The sequence below is a fragment of the Haliaeetus leucocephalus genome, unplaced genomic scaffold (assembly GCF_000737465.1).
Source record: "Haliaeetus leucocephalus isolate CR32 unplaced genomic scaffold, Haliaeetus_leucocephalus-4.0 Scaffold261, whole genome shotgun sequence".
Classification (NCBI taxonomy): domain Eukaryota; kingdom Metazoa; phylum Chordata; class Aves; order Accipitriformes; family Accipitridae; genus Haliaeetus; species Haliaeetus leucocephalus.
This window is the reverse complement of record NW_010972697.1, coordinates 97,857-116,577: the sequence shown is the minus strand read 5'-3', so window position 1 is coordinate 116,577 and position 18,721 is coordinate 97,857. Positions and strand designations below refer to the sequence as shown.

Here is an 18,721-nt window from a genome sequence, read left to right as displayed (position 1 = left end):
CCAATGAGAGCGGGGCAGGCGGAGCGGCGCGACCAATGGGGCGGGGGGGGCGGGGCTCGCGCGCCGCCGTTACCGTCTCGCGCAGGAGGAGGCGGCGGCGGGCGGCGGCGCCGCCATCATGAGTTACTCAGGTGAGGGGCGGCGGCGCAAGATGGCGGCGGGGGCGGCCCCCGCCGGGGAACCGGGACGCGGTCGAGGGCTCTGCCGCGGTCCCCGCCGGGTCTCGGGGGTGGTGGTGAGGCCGGGGACGGGGAGAGGCCGGAGCTCTGCGGGACGACCGGGCCCCTTGAGGGGTGACGGGCGCTGCCGCCTCGCCCGGCCTCGTCCCGTTCCCCTGTCAGCGGGGCTTCAGGGCCGGGAGGTTGGTTCTGCCGCCTCGGCCCGTCGGGTTCTCACCCCCGGGATTCCGGTCCGGTGCTCCCCGGGTACCCTCAGGCCGGGGGCAGGGGGAGCCGCCAGCCTCTCCCTGGCAGAGAAGGCGAGCGAGCCAGGCTCTTCCTTCTGACAGAAAATTGATTTATTTTTTAATCAAGCTTAATGAGGTTCCCTCTGATTTCTGCCTGGTGGTGGTGGCTGGACAGGAATTCCTCATCCTCGCTCAGGTCACGGCTGTAACTCTCCTCGCCTGATTTAGTGGCAATTTTGCCTTTTTCTCCTTTTAATCTTGACGTTTTGAGACCTCTGCTGGCTCCTAGAGCGGCATCTCTGCTCACCTGTGGAGTACGGTGGGTGTAGGAAGCGATTTGCTGCTTTATTCAGTGTCAACTGTTTTGGCTGGAAGTGGCTCAGGTTGTAACGGTGACACCGGGGGGGAGGAAAAGAAAAAGAAAATTAATAAATTAGCTGCCTTCTGGGAAGGGGAGTTTCTAATTAAGGGGGAAATCACAATGACAACCTACAAGGTAACATTGCTTTCCCACAGCACGCGTGTAGCTTCGTGCGAAGCAGAGCCGTGTGCATACGTACCCTGGTTAATGAGGGTGTAATTGCTTTGAAAATTAACATTGGGCTAACGGTTTCTTGACTGGGGAGCACGGGATGTCGGTGTCCAGACCGTGTCTTTCCATCCCAGTATCTTCCCATCTTCCAGCTGATTTCCTGCAAGGGCAAAGTGCAGAGATGCCGTCGAGATACGTTTTGCCTCAAAGGGCGTCTGAATGTCAGTCCTGGGAGGCTGCAGGTTGGCGAACGATGGGATTAAAACTTCCCGATGTGTCCCAGGTCCTCTCTTTTTAGGCATTAATGGGAGCGGGGTTTATTCTGTGCGAGACCCCTCTAGCTTTCTCAAACGCTTCGCCTCCGCTCCCAAAATACTTGGTCGTGGAAATCGTTACCAAGAGCTCAGCTTGAAATTAAACCCTGGATTTTCTGTAAGAGGGGCAAAGGATGTTCTTCTTGTGGGGACGTCATTGCTGGGGCGACGTTAAGGTCTGATTTCTTCAATATTTGGTGCAAGACTTGTGGATTATTGGGGGCGTGGCTCCATTTTGACGCTGGGTAATGAGAATGTCTTCGGCCGCAACTGCCACTCTAACAATCAACTCGTCTCTAATTGCTTTTTGCCCTTTTCTAGGTTATGGAGACTGGAACTCTGGGACGAACAGAGGCAAGTACAGTAAAAACTGGAGTAATGGTTTATTACCTTCCACTTCAGATCTGTTTCCTGAGCCTGAGGGAGACGCGCCGAGGTCGGTGATGAACAAGCGCCGTCCCCGCCGCAGCACAGACCCCGTGTAGTCTCTTACTGTTCCACCTCTGTGACATTTTTCTTCTTTATTTTAAAAATCCACGTTGAAGCCAACAGAGAACTTTGTTGCTGTTCCTGGTTGCACAGGAAAACTGTTCTAGGCGGAATATTTGGGTTTGGGGGTTGTTTTCCACCCCCCAAAAAAACCCCTTTCTGCCACTTGGAAAACCTGAATGAAGTCAGTGTAGGTGATGATGTAAATCGAGGTTTGGGGAGACAGCAGAAATACAAACTCCCTCTCCACGCATGCCAGCAGCCAAACAAAAGGGCCGGGGAAAGAAAAACCTAAATTTTAAGCCTCAACAGGCTTTTAATTGGCTTTGTGTGTTATTCTTACACTGGGGTTTTTTTTTGGTTTATAACAGTTTTGGCTTCTTTAGCAAGAGGAGAAGTCTCTCTGTCGCTTTCTGATAGAAAATGTTTGGAAAACGCTAGGCCGAAAGTGTTTTTGCTTTCAGTGCTCGGCTGTACTGTCTTTGGCGAGGGCAGGTACGCGCTATAGCGTCATCCTTTTGGATTTAAGGGGTTATAAAGCAGTTTAATAGGTTCTGGCAAAGGTATGTCCTAGCTGCATTCGTCTGGCTACCAACAGCTTTGTATCAAACTAAAAACCGGCTTAAAATGGTTCTTCGCGTTCTCTGTGTTACCTCAAAACAGGTTTTTATGGAGGCTCTGCCTTGGTCATGTTTATTCCTCTCCTGAGCAGGTTAGACGGAGGAAGCTATAGGCTGTGGCTGTGTTTTATGGGACTTGGGCAAGCAAATTGTTCCCTTAAACCTTTATGAGCTCAACAGTTCAAAGTTTATAGGTGACTTAGATAGAAAGTTGAGTTGGTTTTTTTTGTTTGTTCGTTTTTTTTTTAACTCCCTGTGATGCTTGCTTGGGGCATCTTAATTCAAATTAAAATATTTGCGAACCTGGATAACTGGAAATAAATCCAGGTCTTATTTTTGTTGTTCCAGGTTATGAGGGATACAGTTACGGCTATGGATACGGCCAGGATAACTCGGGTAATTACGGATATGGCATGGCCACTTCGAACTCCTGGGAAATGGCCAATTCGGACGTTGACATGAACCCCGACGGTTCGGGCGGCAGCAACGCTGACGCCGTCATTGCGAAAATGAACCAGCGCTTAGACATGGTGTCGCACATGGATACGGACACGATGCAAGGAGGGCACTACGGATCTGGTGGAGACAGGTGAGTGCAGGGCACGAGGCGAGGAGATGCTGTAACGATCTGCTGCTCGTTAAGAGTCGTTGCTGCTCCGTTTGTTCCTTGCTGGTCTCATTCTTACCTTTTCTGGTGTTGTGACTCAAGTGAGCGTCCATAGCTGGCTCAGCCATCCTCCTCTCGCCTGCTGTAACTGTAAAATAGGATTTTATACTAAGTTTTCATCCGTGTCTGGCAAAAAAATTCCACATTTGGGGCTTACAGTGCAGCTTTTCCAGCAGTGGCTGAAATTTGGGTTCTTCAGTGAAATGATAATTATAAGCAATGTTCTCACGAGCTTGCTTATGTACTTCTAGAGCAGTGCTAAGGAAAATAAGGCACTATTTCATGCTTAAATCTGAATTTAAATTACTAATTTTGATTAATAGATTAACCTCTGCTGCTGCAGTGAGGTTTTTGTAGCCAGTGTCGCAGTAGATGCTCAGCTCTACGATGTAGTCAGCTCCTTGCTGATCTGTGTTAATGTTTAAGTACTAATAAATAGGATTCTTTCCCTAAAGACTTCTTACTTACTAACACACACTGTGAGTTTTGAGCGAGGACTTGGTATTTCTGCAGGGCGACTACTTACTCCAGGTTTTTAATGCCTTAAATAAGTAAAGCTATGTTAGACAAAGTAAAATTCAGGAGTAAATATTAATAAATGTGAAGTGACTGTCTTCTACTCCACTCTTACAATTCCAAAACAGTAACTCTCTTAAGAAATGATACGTCCGTACTACTATATCAAATTGATTTGTTTTGGTCACTTGCTCGGTTTAACTGTGCTGGAAAGGGTTTGCCAAATCATTCCCTGGACTCTTGTCCCTTCAGACATCATTTTGGGCTTCTCCACTTCGATCTCGTGCACCAGCGGTCGCCTGCTTGCAGGCATGCTCCTGCCGGCGGCGTGTTTCCACTGACTTGGCACTGCCGCACCAGTTGGGATGGGATAGGTTTTATTAAAAAGCTAAAAATTTCTTGCTCTGTGCAGGAAATAATGAGAAACACAGTAAGGGAAAGATAAATCACTTGGAGAATATCAGCTCTGGGCTATAACGGAGCAGAAAAGGAGCTGCTCACCCTCCAGCTGCTCTGGCTTACGTGTAATCGGACACTGGCAGTTCCTCCATTGGTGCCTGGTCTGATTTTGTAGCCCCAACATCTCTCCTTTTATCAGCGGGGTGACTTTCTTCTGACCTTGGAGCCATGATAACATTTTTTCCCCCTGCTGATTCTGATCTCTGTGGTTTCAAGGCCTTGCTGTAAAGTGCAGTGGCAAGGAGGTCATGCTTTGACGAGGCTCGTTAGTTCAGCATCACAATCTTTTCTCATGCAGCAGGTTTCTTCCTCGCCTGCCTTGTTGGTCAGAGTGCTGCTGGCAAGCACACAAAGCCTTAAATTCCAGTACGAAGCATTTTAGTATTGCAGAATGTAAAGCTAAAAATCCTCTGTGGCCTCATTTTTAGGAGGAAAAAAGGTTTTAAAATAGGTGGGGCATATGTTGGCTTTCCAGCTGGGGACAACAGGTCGTTAATGGATGGATTGCATATGGGGAGTGAGGAAGGGTGGATCTGGAATAGGTCTTTGATTGTGCCAAGGTGTTCCTTGAGTAGCAAATCTCAGTGTTCCGGGAAGTATTTCTGGATAAGGTGAAACTTGCTGTGACAATGAGCAGCTCTTGGTTCTCTTCAGCTGCTCCTAAAGTTCTTTTTGAGCCCAGTATTTGGGAGTGGGGACAAAGTGATAAGCCCCCACCTCAGCTGGTGAAGGAACCTTTGCTCAATGTGCTTGGTTTTTTTTATTCATTTAAAATATTCTGGTAATTCTGGAAGAAACAGATGGTTCAAGGGGCTCCCTGGCATCAGGGTTTTCCTGTGTCTAAAGGTCTCTGGTTCTTCCACCAGCGGGACTGAAACCTTGAAGCTCTGTCACCAGCTCCTGCTGGTCCATGTCTTGTCCCGCTCCGCAGTGAAATATGTCCCATGTTGAGTGACACATCTGCTGATTGAAAAATAAACTTAAAAATCTGTTTGGAAGGGTTTTGTTTGCTTCACCTCTGCTACCGTTTCTCAGTGGTGTCTCACTGACGCATCTCTTGCAGGTACGACTCGTACGAATCCTACGACTCGAGGTCTTCGATGAATGACCGTGACATGTACCGATCTAGCTACGATTACAACGAGTCTGAACACGACAACGATAACGCCTATGAAGGTCACTATGACAACTTCTATGGGAACCGCCGGGATCAATACCAGAACAGAGCACGGGATAACTTTGGTCAACGGGGTCAGAACTGGGGTAGAGACGGACGCAATAACAGACCCATGGCGTCTTCCTATCCTGGGCGCATGGGCGGACAGTGGAACGAGCCTCCGCAATCAATGGGATCGCGAGGTCTCGGTCCCCACGGATCCTCCAGGCTTCCTTCCCTCTTCTCCCACAACATTATCCCAGAACTCAGCATGTTCCAGGGAATGCGAGGTTTCTCGGGAAATATGCGTTACGGAGGAGGAATGATGAAACAACGGATGAGGAGAAACTGGAAAATGTGGGACTCGGATTTTAAAGTAAGTACTTGTGCGATATCCTCCCACCTGCTTGGCTCGAATGAGAGACTTTATTTCCCAACAGACCCACATGTCCTGTAGCAAAGGGCTCCAAAATACTCTCTGGGAAGCGATAATGTATAATTCTGCATGTTACTGGCTCGGTAGTATGTTTTCTCCTAAGCAAACTGAGGAGGAGAGCAGTATTGATACATGAGATGTTTTAATCCTAAAAACTTTGTTTTCTGAGGGTAGGAGAATATTGCAGCCCTTCATGGCTTAATCTTCTATATTACGGGATAGAGGTGTGGTGGATTATGTCCTTCCTGATCAACTCTGCCTGTCAGAAACTCAATGCAGGAAGCTTAACTCACTAAAAATGAGTAAAATAAGACATTGCTGGCTGCAGAGGGCACCTGCTTGTGTTGCAGGGATTAACCTTTCTTTTCTCTCGCAGCCCCAGAAAAAGAAAATCAAAAAAGATCCCACCGCGAAGAAGCGGAAGCAAACAAACAGCTCCGATGAACCCGACAGCAAGGCAGCAAAGACAGACGGCTCCGATAACTCCGACTCTGACAACGGTAAGAGTGGAGCAGCTTTGCGACATGCTCGGGAGCGATATAAAGCTGCCACTGTCTTTATTTTCGGCAGAGCTGTCGTGCTTTGCCACACGTTTAACGTGGTGGCAAAATTGTTGGTGTTGATCTGGGTAACCTCTCTTTATGCTGACTGTGCTGTTTCTTTCAGAGGAGGGAACAGAAGGAGAATCAGGAGAAAAAGAGGAGAAGGAGGGCTCCAGAGGTGTAAGTTACTCTTGGAAACTACTTTATTGTGATTAAAAGCTGTAGTTCTGGTTGGTGAGGGGATAATCCTGGACTCCCATGTTACTCCCACACCAAGCCAGGTGGTGGAGGCTTGGACAAGTTGGGGGGAGTGGATGGAAGCAAAATGCTCCACCAAGGGACACATGGACATTACGGGGGCTTCCCAGCTACAGCCACCAGCCGCAACATCACTGCAAGACACTTTACGGTGTCAAAACGCAGTAAAACACCCGTACACAAAGAGCTTTAAGTAAGGAAAACCCCCAAATCAATTGCCTGCAACGTGGAGAATCCGCAAGTGTGGGATTATGTTGCCTCGCTCTAGATGGGGACTGACGGCACCCGTCTGCCGGTGCCCTTCAGCTTGGTGGGGGGAGGTCTCTCGCGTATAAGACCTGCAGGTGTTGTAGAAACATCTCCTGCCGAGCAAGCAGGTGCTATGCTGGATTTCCCCGCACTAAGGGAGCGTGGAGCAGCCAGATCCGATGGAGATGTCGCTTCTCCGTGCGGTGCTTTGAGTGCCTGGGGAGGGTTTGAGAGGCAGCAGGCTGGTGAAGGTGTCAAACCAGCCTCCAGACGTTCGCTTTTGCTAGACGGTTTTAACTTTGCAACGTTGCATTTTTAGGAAGGGGAAGATGAAGAAGGAAAAGATTCAGAGAAAGGTGAGTTGGTGTGCACGACGGCTCGTTTGCGCTCCGAAGCTCTGCGCAGAGCACAACCCCCCTCCAGTCGAGTGCTCCGACCTGGCCAGAAGAGATATTTCCAATTAAATCCGATGGGTTTATTTAGGCTCCTTCGGTTCTTAAGAGTCCATTTGCCTTGTGGCTTCGCTGTCCCTTCTGGTCCGTTGCGTCTTGGTGACCTGAGCTAAACCTCTGCACCTTCTCGCTGAAGGGCAATTTGGCTTCTGCGCGTGTCCACAAGTCCCCTGGGGACGCTGGTCTGGTGCTGCGATAGCCATCAGAGGTGGGGTCCTACGAGCGAGAGCAGTCAAGGCTCTTGTGTGTGAGGCTCTGGTGGGATTGCAACGCCATAGCCAGGCGGAGAAATACGGGGAGGGCCCTTCCCAGGGCACCAATTCATTTGCTCTTCAGGATGAGACCTGTCAGATCTCCGCTGACGGGGGGACAGGGGACTAGCTCAGCTGTAATGTCTGCATTTAGTCAGATGAATCCCATCCTTTGTGTCTGCTCAGGGATAAGGAAGTGCTGTAAAAGCCCTGCTAGGGAGGAGCTGGATCCCTTGGTCAAGGTAGGTTGGTGAAGCTGCTAGCCTGGGGCTTAGGGAACCAGATTTAATTTCCCGCTGTGCCCTAGACTTGACTTTGGTTAAGTTGTTTGGGCTGTGAAACGGGATGGAGCTTCCTGGCTTGGAGAGACAGGGCCGGTCGGAGAAGCACTGCGATACCCAAAGGGAGCTGAGAGAAGCAGGAGGGCTGGAAGGAAACCTCCTGGCAAGATGCGTGGGGGGGTCCTTGCCGCCCGTCCTGCCAGTGGGCAGCGTAAATTTGAGCCTGGGACGTGCCCATGCGTATGCCAGGGCGGGCGGACAGAGAAGCAGCTTTTCTGTCCCCAAAGTGGTGTAAATTCATCCCCCTTACCCAAGCTTTATTGCATTGCCAGTGTTCACTTTGGGGCTGAACAAATCTGAGCAGGTGGTACTAAAAAAAAAAAAAAAAAATCCTGTAACTAATTAATACTTAAAATCTCATAAAACTAGTAGTAGCAAACAGTAATTAAAATAAAGGGCTGGGAAACCACGTTGGAATCTTTCTGCTGTGGTTCTCCCCTCTGCCCCCCACCTGCCAAGCTTGTCCCAGTGCAGCTTTTTTTTGGAAAAAGCTAATTGGGGGGGGTGGGGGGGCAGCACTGTTGTATAAACCAGAGGTTTATCTGTAGTTGGCTGGTGGGAGCAGCTTCTCGACTCTACGGTGTTTCTCGATTGTGTGGGTTGGTCGGGCTGACGACTAAACTTGTCTAGGGAAATTCTCTTTAATCAGGTGGTGTCCTCAAGTAGTGCCCTGAAATACAACCTGCTTTAAACACTTAGGTGCTTTAACAATTCAAGAAGAGATCAGTCAAATCAAACGCAAATTGCAGGCGGGCAAGAAAACTCAAGAGAGACAAAAGAAGAGGCATCGGGATCGCATGGTAGAAAGGTAACATCTCCTATTTTATTTTGGTTTTTTTTAGTGATGTCGCTTTCTTCTCTGGGACCATAGTACTTGCAGCCAGGGTCCATCCTTTTGTTTCCAGTTGTTCCAGTGTTTTGTCTGTTCCTTGTAGAAACTGCTTTGCTCTCCTGCTAGTCTTCTTGCCATCCATGCTTAAAAGATAAATAGAAATGGGAAAGCCTCTGGGAAACATCCTGTAAATGTTTAAAGGGTTGGAGACTTCATGAGTTTATCTGCCACCCCTTAAACATAGTGAGGGAGTAGATCCAGTGAGAAAGCAGTGCCCTGTAGAGCTGGAATGGACTGGTTTGAATATCACTTCCCTTCGCCTCGGACTCTCTCAACAGGATCCAGTTTGTTTGTTCGTTATGCAAATATCGGACCTTCTATGATGACGAGATGAACAGTCACCTTGAGAGTAAATTCCATAAGGAACACTTCAAGTTTGTCGGCACCAAGTTGCCTCAACAAACAGCTGACTTTCTCCAGGTGAGCCTCTGGTTATGTTTCTGTCCTCTGGGTTTCAGAGTTTGGGGTTGTATTATTATTATTATTTATGATTTTGGAGATGCTGTAAAGCTCCTGAACTGCCTCTCTAAGTAACTGTTGTGGAAACCACTAGAGAAGGTGGAGTAAAGTTGGGCTAAAGCATCAGAGCTCTGCCTTGACTGCCCTCTTCTTTTGAAGAGGTCATTTAACCTCTGGTTTTACTGGTTGGACTGGTAGGAAATAAAGTACTTGCCCACCATGGATTTTGGTGGCCGGAATGGGTGACTTAAGTGCTGAAAGGCAGTGCTACCTGCAGGACAACGTGTGGTGGGATTTGTAGGATCTTTAGGATGAGCACGCTAGAGAGGTGCACCTAAAAGTGGTGGTGGGGGAAAAGATTAATATGATATATTCTGCCGTACAGGAATATGTCGCTAATAAAACTAGGAAAACTGAAGAGCGTCGTAAAGCAATTGAAGACATTAACGCGGTTATTCAGCAGATTTACAGGGACCAAGATCTTACGCAAGGTAAGAGGTCCTACCTGTGTGCGTGCGAGAGTTCCTTTGTCAAACGTATTGGCTGCCTCGTCAACTCTATAAATAGCAAAACAGTAAAAAGTAGTAAAAAGCGGGAGGGGAAGAACCTGCTGGTGTTGCTGAAGAGTAAAACCTACTGTCTGCTCAAGTGCACCGTCAGGCACTTCAGGTTATTAGCTGGCTTTGTGGACACCAGCTAAATGATTAGCTGGCTGAAGAGATTTTTTTTTTCTTGCAAACCTGCAGTGCTGATGCAGCTGCAGCTCGCGTCACTCATTGTTGTGGCATGCAGCCAGGCTTGTATCTGGGCCAGCGGTATTCTGTTAACCTGGCTGTATATAACACACGCTCCGCTTGGCTCCTCTCCTGCTCCCTGGGAAGACTGTTTTGATGCCAGTGGAAGGGTTAAAACCGAGTTTGTGGTGGTTAAAACCGAGTTTGTGGTGGTTAAAACCTGAGTTTCTAAATGCAGGCTGGAGTAAAATCTGGAACACAGCACAAATCCCTAGATTATTTTCTACTTAATACCGTTCTTATCTTCCTTTTCAGATGTTGGTATGGAGCATTTTATTAAGAAGGTGGAGGCGGCTCACTGTGCTGCGTGTGACCTCTTCATCCCAATGCAGTATGGCATCATCCAGAAACACTTGAAGTCGCTTGACCACAACCACAACCGCAGGGTGAGTGGGCAGCCTGGTGCCTCACGGGTCTTGCAGGCTTCAGCTGCAGTAACAGGAGCATGAATTTGGATGGGTTTAGTTCATGTGGTTCCTGAAACCAGGGAGAACTTGTCTTCATCCTCTTCAGTGCTTCTCTCGACAGTCTGCAGTTAATTTTGATGTTCTTGTGTCCCCAGAAACTTTCCCTTTGCAAAAGCTGGCAAGCAAGATGTTAGCGGGATTATAACACCTTTGGCAAAGCCTCGTGCTGATCTGAAAACAAGATCTTGTGTCTCTTGCCCCATTTCTTGCAAAATAAACAGCTTTCTGACTCCCCCACTTCCACGTACATGTAGGATGATGTTGTTACAAGCTTTACTATACCCACGAGCAGTGATCCGAGGTGATGGCTGTCAGACGACAGCTCTTTAAGATACATCTATCGGCACACAACTGTAAATCTTGACGCGTTACTGTGGCGATGTTGAGCAGGCTGCATTACCATCTGCAGCGCTCAGCTGTTCAGCCGTCCTTTGCTCCCCATACCTCAGCAAAATCAAAATTCAAAATTTCAGACTGAAAGATGAAACGATCCTGCTGGTAGAAGTGTGTGAAACAACCCACGTGGCTTTTCCTTGGCTGCCTGATACTCACCTTTCTGAAGCACAGAATTTAGGGAATGTGCAGAAAATAGCAGATTTCTTAAATATTGCTGTGTTGCCACCTACCCAAATACCAAAGTGTGCTCTGTAGCCTGTTGTCCGCCACTGAGCTGTGCCTAATGATTGGCCTCGTGAGTTAATTAAGAACAAAGTCTAAGTGCAGTTTTTTGTCCTCCCGTACAGGCTATGATGGAGCAGTCCAAGAAATCGTCGCTAGTAGTTGCAAGGAGTATTCTCAACAACAAACTAATCAGTAAGAAACTGGAGCGGTACCTGAAGGTAGGTATTTGCGGAGCAGCTTGGCATGGGGTCAAGCTGATAGCAAGGCTTCCGTGCTGTAGGAATTTCACGGTAGCTGCTGTCGACTTATGAAGGTGCTTATTAGCTGAACCTTGAGGTGATTTGGGGAGTTTTTTTGATAATATGTCGGATTCCTGGTTGCTGGTCATCGAGTCTCAACAGTGCAGATGACTTCATCTGTCATCTTCTGCCTCACATGTTACACTGAACCCTGAGCGAGCAGGATGAGCAAGGCCTCCAGCTTAAACTTTGGCCACAGGCCTGACCGTTGCGCTGTTGCTGCTAATATTAGTGTTGATTTGAATTCTCGAGGCAGCATCTGCTTTCAGGAGCTGCTCACTTGACTGCTTTCAGTGCAACCATTACTCTAAAATTACTGGGAGGGTTTGCTGGCACGTAGCCGGTGTGAATTCCTCGAAGCAGCCAGAGATAAACTCACAGCAGATGAATGTTTGTCTTCTGTTTTCAGGGTGAGAATCCTTTCACGGATGACCCAGAAGAAAAAGAAGAGCATGAGGAAGGAGAAGGGGGAGCCAGTGGAAATGCAGAGGAAGGAACAGCAGAAGGAGCAGATGGAAACAAAGATGAGGAGGAAAATCCAGAAGAAGAAAATCCAGAGGAGGAAAATCCAGAAGAGGAAAATCTGGAAGAGGAAAATCCAGAAGAAAATCCGGAGGAGGAAAATCTAGATGAGGAAAACAAGGATCCTGAAGAGAACCCAGAAGCAGAAGGTGCTGAAAATGAGGGGGAGCAAGAAGAAACAGGGACAGAGACAGAAATCGAGGCACAAGCACAAACAGAGGTGGAGCCGGATGCAGAAAACACGGAGGAGCAGACTTCCCCACCTGCAGAGGAATCTCTCCCTGAGGAAGAAGAGCAACAGCCAGTAGAAGGCGTGGAAGTAGAAGATGAGGAGGAAGAAAGTGAGGAAGCTGCTGCAGCACAAGAGGATGAGGATGCGGAGTAAACTCTGGAGGGGGAAGCTGATGTGTAAAAGACCTGACGTATTTTGTTGTGATTTTTTTTTTAAACATAACTGTATCTGTGAATTTCATAACGTGTTTTGAGTTCTCATTCTACTAAACTCACTTAGGCAGTGGAAGCCTTTACCTGTAAAGTGATTTTTTGGGAAAATAGAGGAATTTTTTTTACCCAGATCTTCATTTTAGTAGCTAGGTTTTGTGCGTTCTCTGTTTTTTAGATGGCTTTGTACTAGGAGAATTTCCTTTTGAGCATGTGTGCAAACCAGTGCTACTTCACAATCTGGCAAACAAAACCTCTTCTCTTCCCCCTGAATTTAAACTTTTCTATATTTAACAAAGATGTGGTTTGTTCCCTTAGCCTGTCTGGAAACATCAGAAATTTGGTTCCGGGGTTTTAATTTCTGCAGTGTACGCCGTTAAGGTTCTGCGTAACTTCCATGTGACTGTAATATTCCCCCCTGATGTTTTATTCTTCCTTTTAATGCGGAGCGAAACTAAGTGGTGTCGACATTGTATTGTTTGTAAAATGCTTTCATTTTAAAGGTGAATGTTTTGGTGGGTGGAGATAAAAGGACTATCCTGAGATTACCTGTGACTCTGCCTTAATTTCTGGTGCCCTGGTAAAGCTTGCGAGAGGTTGGAGGCTTAGAACTGGTCTACAAAGCCTGCGTCTCCATGTTCTGGTTCAGGATTTGGGTTCAGCTCAGCTTTCCTCTCTTCATTCAGCACTGCAGATGGAGCCGACTTAACCTGTGTTAGCAGTAAACACTTGGTTGAAGCTGTCATTGGTTAATCATCACCTGGAGTACGGATTCTCCTTCCTGAAATGAGGGAGAAGTAAAGAAATTAGTTTCCATGACACCGCAGAGGTTATTCCTGCTACAGAGGAGTGGCTGGGAGCTTTCCTGCTGGATGGGTTGACAGATGAGGACGTGCTTAGCCTTGAATCGCCAGCGTGACGCCAAATCCAGTCTTACAAACTTCCAACTTGGTGCAAATTGTTTGTACGAGAGAAGTTTTCCCCAGCAATGCGGAGAAAGGGAGGTTTAAGCATTAATATGAAGACAAAGTGCCGAGACTGCTCCCGACCTCAAACCCCTTTCCTCCAGCACGGGTCCCTGGTGGCAGCGACTGCCGGATGCTTCAGTTGTGCCCGTGAAGTCGTCTGCGAGCTAATGGGATTGCAAGATGGATGAGATGAGCTCCATGAGAGGGAACGTTTCACCTGCTCCATGCCAGGGAGATTTATTACCCGTGAAAACACCGAGCTCAAGTCCTGAACTGTTTATCCTGGTATTGCCCACTTGGCTTCCTGAGCAGTGAACCCACCTCCTGCAGACAGACATCTCAGACTAGTCCTGGAAGATTCTTTTCCAAACATAATTAATAGCCTGAGTCACTAAATACCTCATCGGGGTTGGAAGGAATTTGGCTCATTCCCTCTTGTGCGGGTATGGCTTGATCCCGAGGTTGACCCTGGGAGCTGTTGGGTGTCAAGGGAGTTGGCTGCTACTTGCTTCCACCTCTTGCATGGGTTTAATCGGACATCTAGCAGTTTTGAGGTGTTTTAGCATATTGAGCCTGATCCCCCAGATCTCTCTTCGATGCGTGTTTGAGCTCAGTGGCGTAATTACCGCTGAGTGCCGTTTGCATGCTGCGGGAATGAACGGGGTGTCTTGGAAGGCACTGGTGGCACTGGGGGATAATTTTGAAGGCTGTAAAACAGGAGAAGGGGATGCCTCGGAAGCGTAATCTTCACACATTTTTGCTTTGAAGGCAGACGGGCATTCAGCTAGCCACCTTCATCTGTTCAAATTTAGCCTGTGCCAAGAAAAGAGTCTCAATTCTGTCGCCTCCTTTTTACAGCTGCTGGCTTTTCCTCCTTACTCAGCAGAGTTTTGTGGTGATTTCCAGGTTTCTTCCTGCTTTTCTCTGTAGAAACCCTCTGATCTAGATTTACTTAGCTGATGAAAACAACTGAGCTTGGCTTCGTTGAAGTGTTAAGACCTGTGCTCTGCTTGCGTTTTTACTGCGTTTTAATTGGGGTGGAGTTTCAGAAAGCATTATTGGGAAATACCTTTGATTTAAGGTTTACTTAAGATAATTGATTCTTTAATCGGGGTAGGCTGCCTGTAACCTTAAATATTGGGTCCTGAAAATGGTGAGATCTCTGTGAGCCAGATGTTGTTTTTAAAAACAGACAAACCCCACCTTTATTTGTAATACAACGAGTTACACCTTCCTTATACCTTCCCCTTTCTGCTTTATTTCCTTACTTTCCCCTTTCTGCTGTCCCTATTTCTCTAACGTACTATTATTCTGGCTTGAGAAACGAATTTTGAGAAGAGGCACCGCTGCGGGCTGCAGGTTGTGTGTTAAACACGGTGCTTCCCAGCTGGTTTTTCAGGAGATGACTCTTCACCTCCTGGTCAGCAAGGTCAGCACCTCCTCCTGTTCCCTTTCACCCACTCCAGAAGCGTTGGCATCAATCAAAACATCTGCAGAACTTCCAGCAGGGAACAGTGAGTGGAGTTCGGGCTGCTTGCTGCACTGGTTATCTTCTACCTATTGTTGGTTTGTTTGGTTTTATTTTTTCCACCCTGATTATCAACAAAGGGAGAGAAAATCAGCTGTCAGCATGAAAGAACAATTTGTAATTAATTCCCTTCTTGGGTAACTGTGGCACAGCCTGAGTGAGGTTACCTCAGTGTTCCTGACCTTCAGGTTGGAAGGAACATCTTGCCTCCTCATAGCAGAATCCAGCTTCCCCTTGTAGAGGTAAATTTTATCCTTTCAACAACTGCCTTTCAGGTCGCTTAACGGGCAAGTTGTGCATTTCAGACACTCCCCTGTGCCGTTCTGCTGAGCTTTCTACCTTCTGGTGAGGGATTAATTGGACAACAGCCCCTCCCTTGGACTCTGAGCTTTGTGTTCCCTTTCAAAGGTCTGGCCAAGGAGCGAGTCCGTCTCAAGAGGCAGCTGGTGCGTGCGAGGAGGTTCTGAGCCCAGATTGCCATCTGTGCTGCCATATTGATGAGGTCGGGGCTCATCCAGTTTCTCAGGAGTGTTTGGGTCTTTACGGTTGCAACGTAACTGGGTCCTTATACACTAAATATTGCTGTGGGTTTGGCTTCTGAGTCAAAATCCTTGAATTAAGTGCAGATATAGATAGGCTGCGTAGGAAATGCTTAGTGCTCGTACATGTAGCATTAAGGTTTTCATGGCTCTGCGCTCCTCTAGGATGCAAGCAGTAAACTCCAAACATCTGACAACAATTAATTAGTCGTGCTAACTAAAACCCCCTTGGACTGCTCAAAGCCTAGCAGGATGGACCTCAGTCTGCCCATGATCCGCAGGAACATCCAAGCACCTCGTCCCTAGAGATGTCATGGACTCGGAGCACGTGAGCAGAGAAGAGGAGAGGCAAGGAAGCAGAAACTGGCTGGGTAGGGCTCAGAGAAGTCAGCGGGTGCTAAAATCCTCCTGCGTCAACTTCCCTGTAAATGCTTTCCCTGAACGAACTACCTCTTAAAATTGCTGATGAGTAAGCGATCGTGTAGAGTTCACCACAGCTCCTCCTGTGTGCTGGCTGCTATGAGGGACAGGCTTTAGGATAGAGGTGCTATACATCTGGCCGATAGTTCGATTTACCTGTCATGATGGTTTTTGGATGCTGCCGCTTTTCCTCAAGGAAAGGTGAGCCAAATTATTGATTTCGCTTGCTTCCCTCCATGCTTCATAGGTCTTCTAGCCCTATCCTGTGTTGATTTGTTGGAGAACATGCAGTTAAGTGCCACAATTCGAATTTATGCACCTCACCATAAATAAGAGTGGGTGGGGGTTTTTAACACAGAATGCCCTTATGTCTGCTACAGCTACTGTGATACCCTCGGCAGTGGCCCTGGCTCGGCGGTGGTAGCAGGTTTAACTTTTATTTTCTGATTGTTCAGCCCAGATTTCAGTTTCTGCTTTTTGGGTATTTTATCATTTTAGTTAATTACAATAATTATAATCACTTGCACCGCTCTATAAATCCTGCCTGATCACCCCTGTGCCTAGCGCAATCTGCTTCTCTCCTCTAAAGTGGTACTTTTGTAGCACCTAAACAAGAAGGATCTGGGGAGGAGATTGCAGGAAAAATCCAGGGAAAGAAATTGCAGGAGGTTTTGAGGCGAGTTTTGGGGTGTTTTGGAGCAGACAGCCCATCTCCCAGCAGGATTTCCTGTGAATGTGCCCGGCCTTGTACCTCTGCTTCCTTCCGAGGTCTCCCAGCGCTGTAGGGAGCATCTTGCAGCGAGGAGTTCCGAGGCGCTTAAGCTTGCTGGGGTGTCTTATCGGTCATCAGCAGTTAAAGATGGCTGGTAGAACTTGTTTCTGTGGCATTACATATAGAAATGTACTGATAATACAGCAGGGCGGCACCCATTTAACTCCTTACTCTGACTGTGAAGTTGCCAACAGCTTCATGTTAATTTATTTTTATTATTTTAGATGAGAAACACATGAACAAGACTTTAAATGGTATTAGATTGAGGACTTCTTTCAAGAATATATCACCCAGAGCATCGTTTTGCAGTCTGAATGTTTCCAGGCTAGAAATCCAGATGTAATCCATAAGTAGTATTTCCCTAAGGTATGGAAATAATGGTAGTAGGATTCTGTAAGTCTCCAATCAACATGCTGACATGGCCATTTGTTATTAACACAAACCTTAAATTCTCCCGATTTCCTTCTCAAATCAGGAAATCAATTTATCTTGGCTCTTAATACCTGGCTCCTGTGCTAATTTCCAGAGTTAGCAGGTAAAGATTTTCTTTAGGCACCACCAATCCATTTTCCACCTCCTACAGAAGCAGTTCAGGTGTTTGTTCAGCCCTTCTGTCTAAAATAATTTGGGTTCTCTTCATCAGGCTCTGTATTCCCTGGGATTTATCTGAATTCTGTTAAAAATCCATTATCAGCCTCTGTGCTGTTCTGGCATCTGAGAGGGATGGAATAAACCCCTCTCTGCTCTTGGAGCTTTTATTTCCCCCCCTCAAACTTATCTCGCAACACTTCTGCTCCTGCTCCAACTTCTCCATCACGGCTGCAAACAGAACATCAAATGAAATCACCAAGTGGCACAGCGCAAACAAAAGGAGGTTGTTCCTTGCACAACTCAAACTGTGGAATTTCTTGGGTTTTAAATGGATTAAAATTTAAAAAGCAGAAAAAAAAAAAATCCCTCAGTAAGCAACAGGCATGGCTGAGCCACAAAATGGGGATATTTTGGGGGAGCAGTGTTAACGTCCTCACCCTGTTTTTATCTTCTGAAGAAGAAACATTGACCTGATGGTCTTAACTCTACCACTGCTCCCCTCTTCCATGATGAGCCGTTGCTGTTCCAGGAGTTTTCCTGGTTCTCCCACTGGAAGAGAAGCTTTTTCTCCTTCTTCCACATCTTTTCTCTTTTCTTTCAAGCTCCATTGATCGAACCTTGCTGGAGTTGAAGGATTGCTCCCTCCCTTGCAGTAAGTAGGTTCAATTTATACCAGGCTGAGCCAAGGTGCCACAATTGTTCATCCTTTATGTAATTTATAGTGATTTCTTTTGGAATTTACAATAAAAGCGTGTCCTTCAGCCGTTTGCTCTTTGGTTCAGGCAATAAAGGAATGAAACGGGTCTGGAAAAGGATGTGGAGCTTGACAAAGACCACGGCGTGGTTATGGCTGATTTTGGGCTCTCCTCACTTGTTTCCCCGCTGCTGCTGGTTGCTTTTAAGCTTCTTTCATCTGTTTTTGGGCGAAACCTGAAGGGGGAGGAAAAAGCCACCGTCTCACTGGGCCAAAGCCTTCGTCGCCGCCGCTTTTGTCGGTGGCGGGGATCCTGCTGCTGCGTGAGGTGAAGGGTTGTCATGGGCTGGGGTGGGAGGACGCCATTGCTGCGAGGGGCCGGGGAAGGGCTTCGTGTCGTGGGTGGGCCTCGGGGGAAGGACAAGGGTCAGTTTGGGTACTAAGGGGGCAAAGGTGAGGGGTCAAGGGGCGGGTGAGGGGTGAAGGCCCGCTCTGTGGTGAGCCCCGCCGCCCCCATCATGCACCGTGAAGGACAGAGCCCTGCGCCGCCGCCCAATCAGGAGAGGGAATGGCTGTGATTGACAGGAGGGAGCCCCGGCGTCGGCCCACGGAGGAAGGGCCTCCGCCAATAGAATCGGGGGATCGATGCCGGCAGGGGAGCGCTGACCAATAGGAGAGGCGGGAGGGTCGCGCCTCTCGACGAGATCGGCCAATAGCGACGGCGGGGACGAGCTTCTGGAGCGCGGCCAATGGAGAGCTTCGTGGGCGGGCCAAAGCGGCGGCGGGGCCCAATGGGAGGCGGGAGCGGCGCGCTTGCGCAGCGGGCGCTCGGGCGGGCAGTGCGGCGCCGCTGCTGCTGAGCCGGAGGCGGAGGGGGAGCGATGGAGCAGGGATACGGCGGTAGGTGCGGGGCGGCCCCGGGGCCCGGCCCTTCCCCTCACCCGGAATGGCGGCTCGGTCCTCCCGCCGGCCTCGGCGGCGGTTCCCCCGTTAACGGCGGGGAGGAGAGCGGGAGGTTGGCGGCGG

General features: G+C 48.2%; 2 protein-coding genes across 2 annotated transcripts in view; both read left to right on the top strand.

Moving 5' to 3' along the window:
* Positions 1-68: 68 nt before the first annotated feature.
* AKAP8L (A kinase (PRKA) anchor protein 8-like) lies at positions 69-12,586 on the top strand. Its single transcript, XM_010568865.1, has 13 exons — positions 69-131; positions 1,574-1,606; positions 2,710-2,950; positions 5,067-5,535; positions 5,972-6,095; positions 6,262-6,317; positions 6,964-7,000; positions 8,388-8,496; positions 8,859-9,000; positions 9,425-9,530; positions 10,089-10,219; positions 11,044-11,139; positions 11,630-12,586. Exons 1-13 carry the CDS (start codon positions 119-121, stop codon positions 12,125-12,127), a joined length of 2,055 nt encoding a protein of 684 aa, XP_010567167.1. The 5' UTR covers positions 69-118; the 3' UTR covers positions 12,128-12,586.
* Positions 12,587-18,524: 5,938 nt separating this feature from the next.
* The window catches only part of AKAP8 (A kinase (PRKA) anchor protein 8), a gene marked incomplete at its 3' end in the record, with an annotated part of 20,640 nt that continues 20,443 nt past the window's right edge, over positions 18,525-18,721 (top strand). Inside the window, exon 1 of the mRNA XM_010568880.1 lies at positions 18,525-18,595. Within this exon, the coding sequence (XP_010567182.1) occupies positions 18,577-18,595 (19 nt within the window). The remainder of the gene's footprint in view (positions 18,596-18,721) is intronic.

Bases quoted from the DNA above. Each gene is read 5' to 3' on its own strand.
- AKAP8L (XM_010568865.1), top strand. The intron at 8,497-8,858 runs GTAACATCTCCT...CTCTCTCAACAG, and splicing joins CGGGATCGCATGGTAGAAAG to GATCCAGTTTGTTTGTTCGT. The intron at 11,140-11,629 runs GTAGGTATTTGC...TTCTGTTTTCAG, and splicing joins AACTGGAGCGGTACCTGAAG to GGTGAGAATCCTTTCACGGA.